Source organism: Saimiri boliviensis, chromosome 11, assembly GCF_048565385.1.
Source record: "Saimiri boliviensis isolate mSaiBol1 chromosome 11, mSaiBol1.pri, whole genome shotgun sequence".
NCBI classification, from domain to species: Eukaryota; Metazoa; Chordata; class Mammalia; order Primates; family Cebidae; genus Saimiri; species Saimiri boliviensis.
Genome location: NC_133459.1, coordinates 65,562,206 through 65,577,886, shown reverse-complemented (window position 1 = coordinate 65,577,886; position 15,681 = coordinate 65,562,206). Strand labels below are relative to the sequence as shown.

At 39.1% G+C, this 15,681-nt stretch overlaps 1 protein-coding gene across 1 annotated transcript in view; it reads right to left on the bottom strand.

Moving 5' to 3' along the window:
• Positions 1-15,681, bottom strand: part of IL23R (interleukin 23 receptor) — a 91,261-nt gene that overhangs the window by 4,686 nt on the left and 70,894 nt on the right. The window contains exons 9-10 of the mRNA XM_010347887.3: positions 12,897-12,999; positions 2,234-2,324 (exon numbers count right to left, since the gene is read on the bottom strand). Coding sequence (XP_010346189.1) covers positions 2,234-2,324; positions 12,897-12,999 — 194 coding nt within the window. The remainder of the gene's footprint in view (positions 1-2,233; positions 2,325-12,896; positions 13,000-15,681) is intronic.

The following is a 15,681-nucleotide window of genomic DNA, read 5'->3' as shown; positions in this document are numbered from 1 at the left end:
ATCTTAGAAACATGTTATAATATTTCTTAACATTCAAAGAATATTATTTCTTATTACAAGAAAATACTTTGTTGCTTAAATTAAAAACAGGTTGGGAAGAATCCTGTTTTCCTTATATACTGAGAATGAGCGTGTGACAAATGCTTGCCGCTGAGGTTCTAGAGGTGTATAGTGGCTGGGAACAGTGGCTCAGGCCTGCAATACCAGCATTTTTAGGCCAAGGCAGGCAGATCACTTGAGACCAGGAGTTCAAGACCAGCCTGGCCAACATGGTGAAACCCCATCTCTACTAAAAATACAAAAATTAGCCAGGCATGGTAGCACAAGCCTGGAGTCCCCCAACTACTCAGGAGGCTGAAGCAGGAGAATTGCTTGATCCCGGGAGGCAGAGGTTATGTAAGCAGAGATCGCGCCACTGCACTCCAGCCTGGGTGACAAAGCAAGACTCTGTCTCAAAACAAAAAACAACAAACAAATAAAGGTGTATAGCTACTCACAATTCAGACATGACTGTGATGATCAAGAGGGTGAGTGAAGGTTTTAGCCTGATAAATCTTCTGGGCAATAAATGGACTTGAGGCCTTCCAGCAGATGGCTGGCCTTCCTGGCCAAACTGTCACCCAACGCAATTATAAAATTAGAGCCCCCTGTTATGGACTGAATGTTTATGTGCCCTCTTCTCAGCCCCACTCATGGTGAAGCCAATGTGATGATATTTGAAAGTTGAGCCTTTGGATGGTAATTAGGTCACCAGGGTGGAGCTCTCATGAATGGGATTTGTGAAGAAGAGACAGGAGAGAGACGATCTCTCTGCCAATGTGTGAAGGCAGCTGTCCACAAGACAGCCCTCACTAGCAAGTGAATTGACTGGTTCCTTGATCATGGACTTTCCAGCCTCCAGCACTGTGACAAATACATGTTTGTTGTTTAAGCCACCCAAGCAGACTAAGACACCATTCCTTAGTCCCTTAGGCAGAAAAGAACACCTTATCTGAGGGAAACCCTAAGGTTTACCTCTAATTCCAGGAGCCCAGAATAGGAAGGGAGTTTAGCAAAGAGGGAAATCTTGAATAACGAGACATGAAGTGTCATTCCAATTTTCCTCAGGCCCAGCCTTCTTAGGGAGTTTGCCAGGTTTTGGTAAGAATAGTACACTGGGTGTTGCTTCATTGAGAAGCTTGATGTGAGAAGTGGCTGGAGTAATGCCGGAATGGTGAGTGGATCAGATCACAGAAGTCTTACATTACAGAATTCAGACTCCATTCTGTTGACCAGTTGTTTCTGAACTTTTAAAACGTATTTTATTTTTATCCTAGAAACCCTTTGTTCAAATGACATGAGGTTGGGGAGTTAGCTAATAGGCTCACCAGAGCTTGAAACAGAGCTACTTCTATTTGTTTTACAAACACTTCATCTCCTTACCCAACATGCTACTCTAACCCCCAGGGGTCCTCCTGACTTTGAATTCCCTCTGTTTCTCCTGAGCAGCTCCTCATCTTTCAGTGTTTCTTCTCCGCTCCCATCACGTTTGGGCTCATTTCTATCATCGCAGTTATATCACTGCATTGCGAGGCTTGGATGATGTGTTTGTCCCTTGGACTGTGTTTTGAGCCTCTTGGCGGGGGCGGCGGGTATCAGAAACACACACAGCTGTTCCTTCCCTCCTTTATAGCCAGTGAAGTCCCTGTATCCTTAGAGTTTTCCTGGTGTGTGGCCTTCTCTTTGCCAGAATGGAAACCTAGCCCACCCCTGTGACACTATTGCTCACAGTTCTCCCACACTGCTTTTCTGAAATCCCATTGGGTCTAACGAGTAAAACGATGCCCTTCTTGGGCTCCACCTGGTTCTCTATCTCATGTGAAAGAGAAGCCCTTTGAGTCTTCAAGGCTTACCTCATTCAGCTTTTCTTCCCTACTCCCTCTGTTCCTGAAGATATCTACCAATTGCATGGTCACCAGGTGACTTGTGCACCAGGCCCACAATCTTCCACTTCACTTTTCCCTTTTCGAACAGCTTTGTTTCTTTATTTCTTCTCTGTTTTCTTTCCCCAACTCTATCATCTCATCTCTTTTAAGTAGGGTTTAAAATATGTACAATTTTGTTTTTACTTATGTATATATGCTTATGTTAATATGTATACACATTTATTTATTTGAATGGAAATTCTATTCTAATTAGACTGCACTCTTGGTCTCAGTGGCCACCCAGTTTTTGTTGGATGATGTTAGGTTACCTGTAGCATTTTCACAACATTGCTGTTTTTCATATTAGGAATATCTTCATAAAGCCACTTTGGTATTAAAAATAAGATTCGTCTTTTAATTCTAAAAAACAAAATTGACACATTAGAAGAAGCAGGCAATAGAATAATTCTAATTACAGAATAACATATACATTTTATTCTAGTTGACTTCATGTATATTAAAAAATCAAATTTTCTAGGTCGGGCACAGTGGCTCACACCTCTAATCCCAGCACTTTGGGAGGCCAAGGTGGGAGGACCACTTGAGTTCAGGAGTTCGAGACTAGCCTGGGCAACATAGCAAGACCCTGTCTCTACAGAATATTAAAAAATTAGCTGGGTGTGGTGGTGCATGTCTGTTGTCCCAGCTACTTGGGAGACTGAGGTGGAAAGATCACTTGAGCCTGGGAGATCAAGGCTGCAGTGAGCTGTGATGATGCCACTGCACTCACTCTGGGTGACAGAGTGAGATCCTGACTAAAAAAAAAAAAAAAAAAAGAAAATTAATTTAAAAAAAAGCAAACTTTCTGATGCAGAAGCTAAAGTTTTCATTGCTTATCTGATGAAAATTAAGTGGGAAATTGTGTCATTATCTTTTCAGATTTTCCTCTCATCTCTATTTCTTGGCTTCCTTTTTCAATGAGCAGAAACATTTCAAAACACTCACAATATTCAAGATAAGTAGAAGCACCACCCTGGCAGTGAAACTGTGTACATATTAAATGGAGCAAACTATTAATAACCAGAAGATATCCATGTGGGAAAGTTTGAAAAACTTAAGGGATATTTTGCAGAACTTTCCAAGGTGACCATAACTACTGAATATTTAAAAAGAGAATGTTACATAATAGAGCCCTAAAATGTAAACTCTTCTAATTCTAGATTTTGTAATTATTTCAAATAGGGTTGTAATGATGGTGGCAGCTCCAAACTTTCTTTACATGAATGGAGAAGGAGGCTGGGGAATGTGTCTTGCAGTTGTGTGGCATAGTGAGAAGTGGTTTCTACCTAGACAGTGTGTTTATTTTTTTATTTTTATTTTTATTTTTTTTTTGAGACGGAGTTTCGCTCTTGTTACCCAGGCTGGAGTGCAATGGCGCAATCTCGGCTCACCGCAACCTCCGCCTCCTGGGTTCAGGCAATTCTCCTGCCTCAGCCTCCGAGTAGCTGGGATTACAGGCACGTGCCACCATGCCCAGCTAATTTTTTGTATTTTTAGTAGAGACGGGGTTTCACCATGTTGACCAGGTTGGTCTCGATCTCTCGACCTCGTGATCCACCCGCCTCGGCCTCCCAAAGTGCTGGGATTACAGGCTTGAGACACCGCGCCCGGCCGACAGTGTGTTTATTAAGGATCAGTGGGGCGGGGGTTTGGAAAGAAAAGGGAGAAGCCATAAACATCCCACTTCTTCCCCCAAGCTATCTGTTAGCATTGCCATTGCGTTTAAAAGCACTCTCTGCATTGAGGGTACAAATTGGGTTGGGAGAAAAGGTTGTACTAAGAAGTTAGAAGAGACTAAATTGATCACAGACACCTTTTTACCTATTAACAATGGACCTGTTAGCAACAGATCAGACTTATTTGTTTAAACAGGTTCTCTAAGGACCTGTACTAAATAACCAAAATGGCCGAGCGAACTTCGCTAGCCCAATTTGACCTTGGACTTCAGGGTAAAAATTACTTCTTTACTCATTTTTATACAATGCTTTATGATTCCGTTTGTTTTGTTTTGTTTTGTTTATTAATTCACACTCTCTTTCTATATTTAAAATTAGACCAAATTAGTAAGTTCATGCTATTGGAGTAAAGTTTTTATACAGCACGCTGATACAGTGAGAATATGTGTGTGTGTGCGTGTGTGTGTGTGTGTGTGTGTGTGTGTGTGTATATATATTTACACGTGTGTGTGTGTGTGTGTGTGTGTGTGTGTATATATTTACCCCCTCTTGGTTTTATTATATTTAAAATGTTTTGGGCCGGGCACATTGGCTCACACCTGTAATCCCAGCACTTTGGGAGGCCAAGGCGAGCAGATCACTTGAGGACAGGAGTTCAAGACCAGCCTGGTCAACATGGTGAAATCCCATCTTTGCCAAAAAATACAAAAATTAGTTGGGTGCGGGGGTGTGCACCTGTATTCCCAGCTACTGGGAAGGCTGAGACACAAGAATCACTTGAATCCAGGAGGTAGAGGTTACGGTGAGCCAAGACTGCACCACTGCATTCAAGCATGGAGGACACAGCGAGACTCTGTCTCAGAATAACAATAACAAAAATAAAATAAATAAATAAATAAATAAATAAATAAACAAATAAAATGTTTTGCCTTCTGTTGCTCACTTCTGTTTCTGAACTAAGGCTTTTATAGATAATGAATAGTTGTATTAAATAAAAGTATCTGTTCAAATGTAAAATAAATATATTGGAATTATCTCTTGTTTTATCTTGTTTGAAAAGAGTTCTTATTTAAATGATTTAATGAGCAAAGAATTGTCCTATTTCCTCCTTTGTTGTTACGACCTGAAAATTAGTTTTTAGGTTATTCTTAGTTACAATCTTAGTGTTATTTAAACTTTAACTCTAAGACATGTTCAGATAAGATAAATATTGATTTTTTATGGAGTATTAATTTGAACATTAAGATATTTCAAGGGACTTTATTCAAATCAAATTCCATATTAGTTTGCCCTTCTCACAAGGATATTAGATATGTTTATTAATGTGTAATTTAAGTTTTGAAATATTAAGTTCTGAGGGAAAAACCTATGTAGATAAGAAATCATTGATAGACTTTATTTAGAATAGCTCATTTAAGCCGGGCGCAGTGGCTCAAGCCTGTAATCCCAGCACTTTGGGAGGCCGAGGCGGGTGGATCACGAGGTCGAGAGATCGAGACCATCTTGGTCAACATAGTGAAACCCCGTCTCTACTAAAAATACAAAAAACTAGCTGGGCGTGGTGGCGCGTGCCTGTAATCCCAGCTACTCAGGAGGCGGAGGCAGGAGAATTGCCTGAACCCAGGAGGCGGAGGTTGCGGTGAGCCGAGATCGCGCCATTGCACTCCAGCCTGGGTAACAAGAGCGAAACTCCGTCTCAAAAAAAAAAAAAAAAAGAATAGCTCATTTAAAATTTTTCTACTGCATTTGATTATAAATTTAAAAGAAAGAAAGATTATTTAATGAAGCAAATGATGGCAAAAAGGAGAAACTCAAAGCCAATTTGGCAAAGAACATTTGAGTCAAAATTTGTGAGCAATTGGACATACTGGTGAACCACTACACCAAACAACTCTAGTCTATCAGCAGCTTAGAAATACTCAATGCATCAGTAAAATTTAGAAAACCAGGGGTCTTGCTTTTCTCAAAGTTTCATTTTAAATAACTAAGTGTAGATCTTTTCTGATACCACCATGGGAGGGGAAAAAACTGAAGGAGGCCAAGAGTAAGGGGCTTTAGGGCTGAATGCTAAAACACCAACACAATTGGAAACAAACTGATAAGTTTAAAAGTTGTCACACTTCTCTTCACACTGATTCAAGCTGATTTGTTTGGGTGGGATTTAAGGGTTAAAGCAAACTAAATATGGCCTGAGGACTTCATACTTCTATATTTGAGTCCCTGTGGATGAACTGTAACCTAGCTTAACAGGCAGACAAGAGTGAAAACCTGACTTAGCAGTATGTGTCTATAACAATAACTGAGTCTTGGCCAATCCCAGAGGCCATACTTCAACCACTCATAGACTGTTAAGTGTTCAAAGTGTGTTCAAATAAGGCAAATGCCAACCTGTAACAAGCAAGGTACCTGTTGGACCCATTTGTGTCCTTTGATATCTCAAAGTGGCTGGGATCACGGTAAGTTCTCGCTCAGATTTCAACACTCCATGGATTTGTGTTGTGAACTCTCCAAGTTTTTTTGAGCAAATTTCTGTTCCAAACAGGGTTTGGAAGTCACGACAGAAACTGGACTGGGTCCAGGATGGGATATAATCCAGTTAGAGGCCCTGGATCCAGTTAGAGGCCTCTTAAACTTGACTAGGTCGGAAAGAAACTGGTAGTAAATGGTAGTACTGCAAGGGTTGTACAATTTGGCATTTAGAAATTCACAGGGATTTTTATTTTCTACCCCTTTGTTTCATTTTTCTTGCACACTTAGGTAGGAAAAATCATTCGCTAAGCTCATCAAGGAAACCTGAAAGTGAAGTCAATATTTTAGGTAAAAATGAGATCCTCACTTTCTGCAAAGCAGAGTTCCTTCTGGTTTCTACATTAGGCTTGGAAGACATCAAAGTCTTACAGAAATAGCAAAATCTTACTAAAGATAACTTACAGTTTAATGTTCCAAATGAACAACAACACACTGAGGTGCATTAAAAAAAAAATTGGATGAGGTCTCCATCTTGTTTTACATCCTTGGGAGCTTGACTTTGTAAATATTTAGTGGTACTTTCTGTTGGTTTCTGCCCTCCAGGGAACAGAAATTTTAGGGTTCATGTAACAATTAGCTCTAAAAATTATCTTGAGTAGTTAAACTAGTTAAAAGCTTTTGCAAACTCAAACTTAAGTACTCTAGGGTCCTTCTGGGAAGCACAATGGAGACTGCCCAATACTGCAGCTCAGTAGCTAAGTTTTGTACTTTCACAGTGGTGGCCTGGGTTTGATTCCTGGGTTAAGGAATGAGTCCTTTCTGGTTCGATACCTGTGTAAACTTTACCATTTGTCAATTCTCCTCCCTTCCATGAATTGTCTTAAATTTTTCTTTCTCTGAGCACCTGGGAGGTAAAGTTCAAAAGCCAGAAATATTGGCCACTTGGCATGGCTAAAGTTGGGTAACAAGAGATTTAAAAGGATTTTTTAAGGCCGGGCGCGGTGGCTCAAGCCTGTAATCCCAGCACTTTGGGAGGCCGAGGCGGGTGGATCACGAGGTCGAGAGATCGAGACCATCCTGGTCAACATGGTGAAACCCCGTCTCTACTAAAAAAAATACAAAAAATTAGCTGGGCATGGTGGCGCGTGCCTGTAATCCCAGCTACTCAGGAGGCTGAGGCAGGAGAATTGCCTGAACCCAGGAGGCGGAGGTTGCGGTGAGGCGAGATCGCGCCATTGCACTCCAGCCTGGGTAACAAGAGCGAAACTCCGTCTCGAGAAAAAAAAAAAAAAAAAAAAAAAAAAAAAAAAGGATTTTTTAAAGAGCACTATAGTTAAGAGTCAGCTTAATTAAAAGCTATAGGTATATCCAAGCTATAGGTATATTTAAAAAGTCTTTATGTCTTTTCTTTTTGTGGACCTTGCTTCACTGAAAGAGGCTTTTTCTTCTCAGTCAACTGAATTATTTTTCTCCATTTTGTCTTGTCACTCTCAATGCACACATGAGAGGCCCTAAGATAACTTCTAATAGCCTGGGACTCCATGGGAAAAATAAAGAAGGCACCACTGATTCTGTTTCAGAAAAAAAAAAAAAAAAAAAAAAAAAAACAAAAAAAAAACCTCTGTTTTCCTAATAGAACCCCAAGAATTAAAAGCAGATAGATCTCTCCCCAAATCTGTTTTGCCTTCCATCTGTGCCTGCTTAATAGGCCCTATAAACTGCATGTTTTCCTAGCCATTTCTCAAAGGGCTCCACCCCAAGGTCAGTAATCCAATGAAGAAACTGGCAAATGAAAAATCCTACAACTACTGGATCTTGTTCTCTGTGTAGTTACATACGTGTTGTCTGTGTGATGTTTATAAAAAAGAGCTCCAAGTAATTGGCTTAAAGAAAAATAAGTGCTTAGATCAAACATTTTGGAAGAAAAAAGAAAAACTGTAATGTCTTTTAGTTCATGTAACTTTAGTAATCTTTGGGAAATAAAAACAGCTTTAAAGATTATTGGTAAAATAAAGACATTTGGTATAAATTAGACAGGTCAGAGATTAGGTTTACTAATGCTTTACGATCATAAACTGCTTTGAGTTTTGAAAATTGTTCAATTTGCCTACTTTGGAGACATCAGATTCTTGATAAGGCCTGGGGACATCTGGTATTAGTCATGCTCCCTTAGCTATGTAAAAAAAAAAAAAAAAAGGTTATAAAGAAAAGAGATTTTATATAAGAAAGGATGTTGTCAGAAAATTCTTGTCCTAAAGTAAAATAACTGGTTGTTTAAAAAGAGGGATGATTAGGAAAAGTAAGAAAATATATGCATGTCATAGATGGTTTGTGTAAGTCACAAAAGGATTCATAAAAGGAAATTTATGCACCAAAAGTTAAAGTTGCTAAGAGTTACCATTAAACCAAGTAATCAAGGCTACTGAAAATACATTTACATGCAAGGTATGTATGGAAAGTAAAATGCATTTTTAGTGAAAGGTTATAAGGAGGTACAGTAAGGTACATTTTTGTCTAGGTTAGAGGGTTAAAGGATTGTTTTAAATTAGATTAAAATAAAGCAAAATGTTTGAACACATTGTAGAAGGTTTGTAAAAAATCTTGTAAAAAGGGCCAGGCCCGGTGGCTCAAGCCTGTAATCCCAGCACTTTGGGAGGCCAAGGCGGGTGGCTCACGAGGTCGAGAGATCGAGACCATCCTGGTCAACATGGTGAAACCCCGTCTCTACTAAAAATACAAAAAATTAGCTGGGCATGGTGGCACATGCCTGTAATCCCAGCTACTCAGGAGGCTGAGGCAGGAGAATTGCTTGAACCCAGGAGGCGGAGGTTGCGGTGAGCCGAGATCGCGCCATTGCACTCCAGCCTGGGTAACAAGAGTGAAACTCTGTCTCAAAAAAAAAAAATCTTGTAAAAAGAAATTCTCTGCAAATGTTGGCTAAAGTTAAAGGGGTATTTTTAAGTTTTTCTGTGTGTTAAAATTGGAATAAAAGCATAACTGGTTTTTCTTAGAGCACTGATCTGCTTTTTAACAAAAATTTGTAAAGTTTTATAAAATATTTATAAGAATCTCATCTCATGGTCAAACTGGTTAAGCATAATATCAAGTATTTTACTTTTAGCATATTTGATAGGCTTCCCAATATGAAATTTCAGCTCCAAATTTTCTTTCTAACCCCTAACTTGCAGATGCTACAGAGGGTCCTTGGAGCATCCAAAAGAGAGGTAAACTGGATTATCTGACATGTTTAGTTACATGTGATTATCAACATAAAAATATTTAATCTTCTTCAGGTTATATTTTAATGAATAATATTAATGTGTTCCAAAATTGTATATGATTTCTAAAATTCTAATGTCTGAGTATATGATTTCATTCATAATTAAGATGATTATGTTATCATAGACCACAGAGATAACCAAATTTCCTTGTTAATTGTTTTTTTTAACTATCACTGTTTAAAGTCATTACATTAAGTTAACTTAATGCTAATGCAATTTCCAAAAGCTTCACAAACACACAAAATCCGAGAATATGTTATCTTTTAGAAAGTTCAGGAAAGGATAAAAAGGACCCTAAAAAGGACTCTTGAATATCAGTTTCTAATAACTTTAAATTTCAGATTATTTAGACTGGGTAGAAATCCCTAAAACTTTAATAAAAAGACTGACTGGTTTATAAAACTGTTAACCCAAGTAGAACAAAAATTAATTAAATACCAAGAAAAGACTCTACCAGATTTTCATGCTAAATCAGCAAGAAAAATCAGCAGGCTAAATCAGCCAATACTAAAAATTGTTTATATATACAATTTGAATGAGCGCCATGGTCTAAGTCAAATTACCTATGATAATCCATCAGTTATCAGTGCTATGCACCTACATGGAGAAACAACTGGTATTCAGGAGGACATAAGTCCATTGTTAAGCATGGTCTCATGAAGAACCAGGACAGCCACCTTGTTTTTCCAGAGTCTTTAAAGCTTTTATTATTAAAAGTTCTGCATTCCATGACTTGTAATGGAAGATACAATTATCCAAATTAAATATGTTTGTGTGGTGACTTATAAACTACGAAAATAGTTATAACCAGTGTTTGGTTTGTCAAACCCATATTCCTAGGAAAACAATCAAAGCTTCAGGTACATTTGGCTACCTGATGAGCCATTAAACATTTATAGGGGATTTCATTCAATTTGCATTTTCAATGCATGTTTTCTGCTTGCATGAAAGCTTTCCCATGTAAGAGGACTAATGTTAGAATAGTAGGTTATTATGCTACAGTATATTTTTACATGGGAAAAAAAGCTTTTTATGATTCACTAAGGACAATCAACACCTGCACAATCTAGAACTCAAAGAATGGATATTTTGAGAAAATGAGAGAAAGACTATCCTTGGCATCCACACTACAGCAAACTTTGGGACCTTGAACTTTGGATTTCATAGGTCCCACAACTTTCATAATCTCACAACTGAGAAGGGTCTCTCCATGCCCATTGGAACCCTTAAGGTAAAGCTAACCAGAACAGTTTCTCCCCAGAAGAAGATGGCATCCTTAATGTTAACAGCTTTTCCCAAAATCATGGATTAAGACTTCTCTACTATCAAGACTTTTAATATTTTTTTCTTGCTTATGCCTCTATGAACAATAAAAATGAAAAGGGGATCTGTTATGTGTGTATTACAGGGTGTATGTTTCTTTGCAAAGGATTTGCAGACAGTCTTATACATGGATAATGTTATACTCTGATAAATAAAAAAGGAAGGCCCAATGCCGGTGAGAAATTGTAATGGTTCATATGGTGCCTCATAATTAGTCAGAAACAGAACATTGATGCATTCCTCTTGACCCACATCATGGGTTAAAGAGAATATTGCCAGGAGGCCCTTACTCTTCTAGAAGGGCATCATTTGTTAGGTCCTTTTTTCCATGGTTTAAAGCAAAAGAGGCAATGATTAGAACTGTATCCCTTATGATAGGCTCCATAGCAGATTCTAATGCAAAGGCTATGGTACACAATAGACTTTAAATTCTCTTATGAAAATTGTACTAAATAATAGAATTGGTTAAACAGAAAAGTATCTATCTGTGTAGCTGGTGGCACTTATGGCCTATGGAGAAAACATCAGGTATTATAGTGATTCAGTTGTAGGGGATTAATGAAAAAACTACTTAGTTAAGTGAATAGACTCTTAATCTAGCTCATTATTTGATCTATTTTGATTTTAGATGGTTTGGTTTATGAGAGCCCTGGGTAAGGAACATACTCTAAACTCTTGGTATTACTCTCCTGATAGTCCTAATAGTAATCTGCCTGGTATGCTGTATTCTCTCAAAGGTTTTAAATGTTTGCAAGCAGCCATCTCCGGAATGTCAAATGATTACTCTTCAACTGGAATAACAAGAGCTGAAAGAAATGTGCGACCATCAGGACACCATAACCTATGAATAACATGCTGAGACCAGAAACCTAAAATGATGATAACTAAGAGTGGCACTGGTCACACTCTCACCTAAGTGAGAACCTGACCAAAAAGAGGGATTTTTTTTTTTTAAACAAAATTATGGGAGGCCATTGTTTTGGACTGAGCTCACGCACTAGACCCCAGCAGACCAAACCAAACCAAAATGGAGCTGCTCATGCTAAATGTGACATAATCAAACTAAGACTTTAGGGAAACACATAGATCCTTGAACAGACCGGGTTTTGTTTTTCTCCTATCAACAGGATATGCCAGCATAAGGAGGTTTCCTCTACTCAGTCCTTGTTCCCATCTTACAGAATCCACTGTTCTACTATTTCCCGATAGATTTCAAGATCATATAAGTACATTTACGATAGTGACGGTGACATCAATGACTAAAGTTTTGGTCAATTTCTCAAAATTTAGAAAATAGCCAAAAGGGGGGAATTATTAAAGTAAACTAAATATGGTATGAGCAGGACTCAATACTTCTATATTCAAGTCCTTGTGGATAAACTGTAACCTAGCGTAATAGGCAGACAAAATTGAAAACCTAACTTAGGAGTATGTGCCTGTAGCACTAGCTGAGTCTTGGCCAATCCAGCAGCCACATTTCAACCACTTATAGACTGCTAAGTGTTCAAACTGTGTTCAAGTAAGGCAAATGCCAACCTGTAAACTATCCAGCTGTTTCTGTACCCCACTGCCAATTTCTGTATGTCACTTTTTTCTTTTCTTTTTTTTTTTTTTTTTTTTTTTGGTCTATACATTTGCTCTGACCACAATGTAACCCTAGAGTCTCTCTGAATCTGCTGTGATTCTGGGGGCTGCCCAATTCGCACGTCTGTTGCTTAATTAAGCTCCTTTAAATTTAATTTGGCTGAAGTTTTTCTTTTAACACAAGGCAATTTGTGGCTTCAGCACTCTCAAGCATCCAGGCACTGTAAGTAAATTTGAGGCACAAAAGAAAAGGCCATGTAGTAAAGGAGAGAAACGGGCTTTGATATCAACGTGTTCGGACCCAGGGCTTAGTGCTCAGTGATCCTGGGCTGAACACTCAGTCTCTCTAAGCCTCCTTTAAGTCATCTGTAAAATAGGCCAGGAAGCTTTTCTGGCAGGGTCATTTTGAGGATTAAAGGTAAGACATTTGTAAAGAGCTTGGCATGGGTAAGTGCTTATTAAACATTATTCCTTTTATTTTCCTTTATCTGAATAAAAATGTTAACAGATTTTTCTAGTAAACAACTGAAATGACTAAATTTTGGCAATACATGTACATGTAGTCTAAATCAGAAAACAGAAATTCTGCAAAAACCTACCCAGTTCTGAGTGATCTGTTAAGTATCCCAATCAAAGAAAGAATTGACAATGTAACAGCAAAGACGATCATTCCCCATAAAAGTCCAATGTCATCTCTGTTGTCTAATGAAAGGAAAGAAAAATAATTTTAACTAAGCATTAGTGCTCATGTGATACCAGAATTACCATTCTCTCTACTCTGCTCAAAGCAAAGTTCTCAAAGTAGAAAGGGCAGAGGGAAGCAAAATTAACCTTTACCTTGGGCCATAAAGTGGCTGCTTTACCAGAGTTCACAACTGCTCCAGGAAACAACTTTTAGCTTGAGAAAGTTGGGCTACGTGTATCTGATGTCAGTGGGTTTTTAGAAGTGCATCTCTGGCAAATGTGGTCAGCTTGTATATGTACATTTTACATAAATTATTAGTGGTGAATCTCATTTGGGTTGTTTGACACACGTGAGAATTCCCAATTGCTGTAACAATGTCTAAAGCTGGTCACAATCACATTAAATATTTTTAAATGTTTTGTGTGAGATAGAATGTGTGCAATTTGTCATCATTCTTCAAAATCTATTCATGAATTTTTTCCTGCTGAGAAAGGACATCCACTTTACTTAGAACAATATATGTGATAAGAAAGAAATCATACACTGGGAAGGTAAAAATAAAAAATAGAAAAAGAAAGAAATCAAAATTGTTATAAATATTGCACTCACACTTATTTAAAAAACAATGCAACCAGGCGCAGTGGCTCATGCCTGTAATCCCAGCACTTTGGGAGGCCAAGGCAGGCAGATAACAAGGTCAGGAGTTTGAGACCAGCCTGATCAACATGGTGAGACCCCATCTCTACTAAAAATACAAAAATTAGCTGGGTGTGGTGGTGTGTACCTGTAATCCCAACTACTCAGGAAGCTGAGGTGGGAGAATTGCTTGAACCTGGCGGGTGAAGGTTGCAGTGAGCTGAGATAGCACCACTGTACTCCAGCCTGGATAACAGAGCAAGACTTTGTTTTTTTGTTCTTGTTTTTGTTTTTGTTTTTTTAAAAAAAAAGAAAGAAAAAATGCCGGCTGGGTGTGGTGGCTCATGCCTATAATCCTAGCACTTTGAGAGGCCAAGGTAGGAGGATCATTTGAGCTCAGAAGTTCGAAACCAGCCTGGGCAACAAATCGAGAACCTTGTCTCTACAAAAATTACAAAACTTAGCCAGGTGTGGTAGCATGTGCCTGTAGTTCCCACTACTAGGGAGGGTGAGGTAGGAGGACGGCTTGAGCCTGGGAGGCCAAGGTTGCGGTGAGCCAAAATTGTGCCACTACCCTCCAGCCTAGGTGACAGAGCCAGACTTTTGTCTCAAACAAAACAAAACAAAAACAAAAACAATGTTTTTCTTGCATTTTGAAACTGAATTAATATCCTGAAAGGTTTAAATAATTATTATAATTTATTCAACCTATATTACCCACCAGGCTTACCGTGTTCTCTCCCTGATACATGAAAAAGCCCCATTTTCAAATATAGAAAATAGTTGAGACATTACTTATCACACTGGAATCTGTTCTAGGGCCATGCTGGGTATTGGCTTTCCTTCCATCCTCCTTCCTCACTCCCACCCTCCTTTCAGTAACTGTTTACTGGGTACTTACCACGTGGCAGACATTGCATTTACCCGACCCTAGTTATTTCACATACAGGGGTCTCCAGGCTGCCTGGTCCTCTTTTAAAGCCAATCAGCAGGCAAGGGTCTGAGTAACTGTAGCTCACTGCAAAATCTTGATGGATAAGGAATTAATGTTTTCCTAGGGCTAAAGAGCTATTGCTGACTATTTCAAGCAACTAATGGGGGGTACTGGCTGCCACACACCCTTGGGCATTAATTAGTGCCAGGAAAAGGATAGACAGCCCTCAGGTTCACACAGTGCTTGGCGAAGGGGTCTAAGCAGTAGAGCAGAATGACCAAGAGCATGGCCTGAGATACCTGGGTTTGAATTAAATGCTGCCTCTTATCAGCTCTATGACCTTGGGGCATAATTATGAACTTGCTGAGTCTCAGGTTTTCTCTTTTGTAAAATAGAGATAATAATACTTATCTAACAGAGCTGCCATGAGTTCCTAGCCTCCGCTGTTCCCACAGAAATATCAAGGTGTAGGTAGGTCTGTGTAGGCATCTATAATTAGGGAACCATACTGAACCTAAGCACTTGGCTCATAATTGATTCATATCTACAAATTCAGATTCAGAGTGCCCTTGCCTTGCTTCATGTTTCTTTTTCATATTCTTCTGTTCTTTATTATTTTGTTGCTGTTGTTTTTGGTTGTCTTTTTGAGACAGGGTCTTGCTCTGTTGCACAGGCAGCAGTGCAGTGGAGCTCGTGGCAGCCTCTATCTCCCGTGCTCCATTGATCCTCCCGCCTCAGCCCCCTGAGTAGCTGGGACTACAGGTGCACACCACCACACCCATCTAATTTTTGTATTTTTTGTAGAAACAGGGTTTTGGCTTGTTGTGCAGGCTGGTGTCGAATTCCTGGACTCAAACAATCTGCTTGCCTTGCCCTCCTAAAATGCTGGGATTATAAGGTGTGAGCCACTATGCCTAGCCACTTCATGTTTCTTTATGACACTTCACCACCACCTGACATTTCTTGTTATTTTATTTGCTGTTTTTCTGCCCGGTATCTCTAGAATGGAAGCTCCACGAAGACAGGGGCTTTGCTCATGGTTTTTACTGCTGATTCCCCCGCATTCAGAACAGTGCCTCGCATACAGGAGTTGCTTAATGAATATTAAATAAATGAAGGTGCAAAGAAT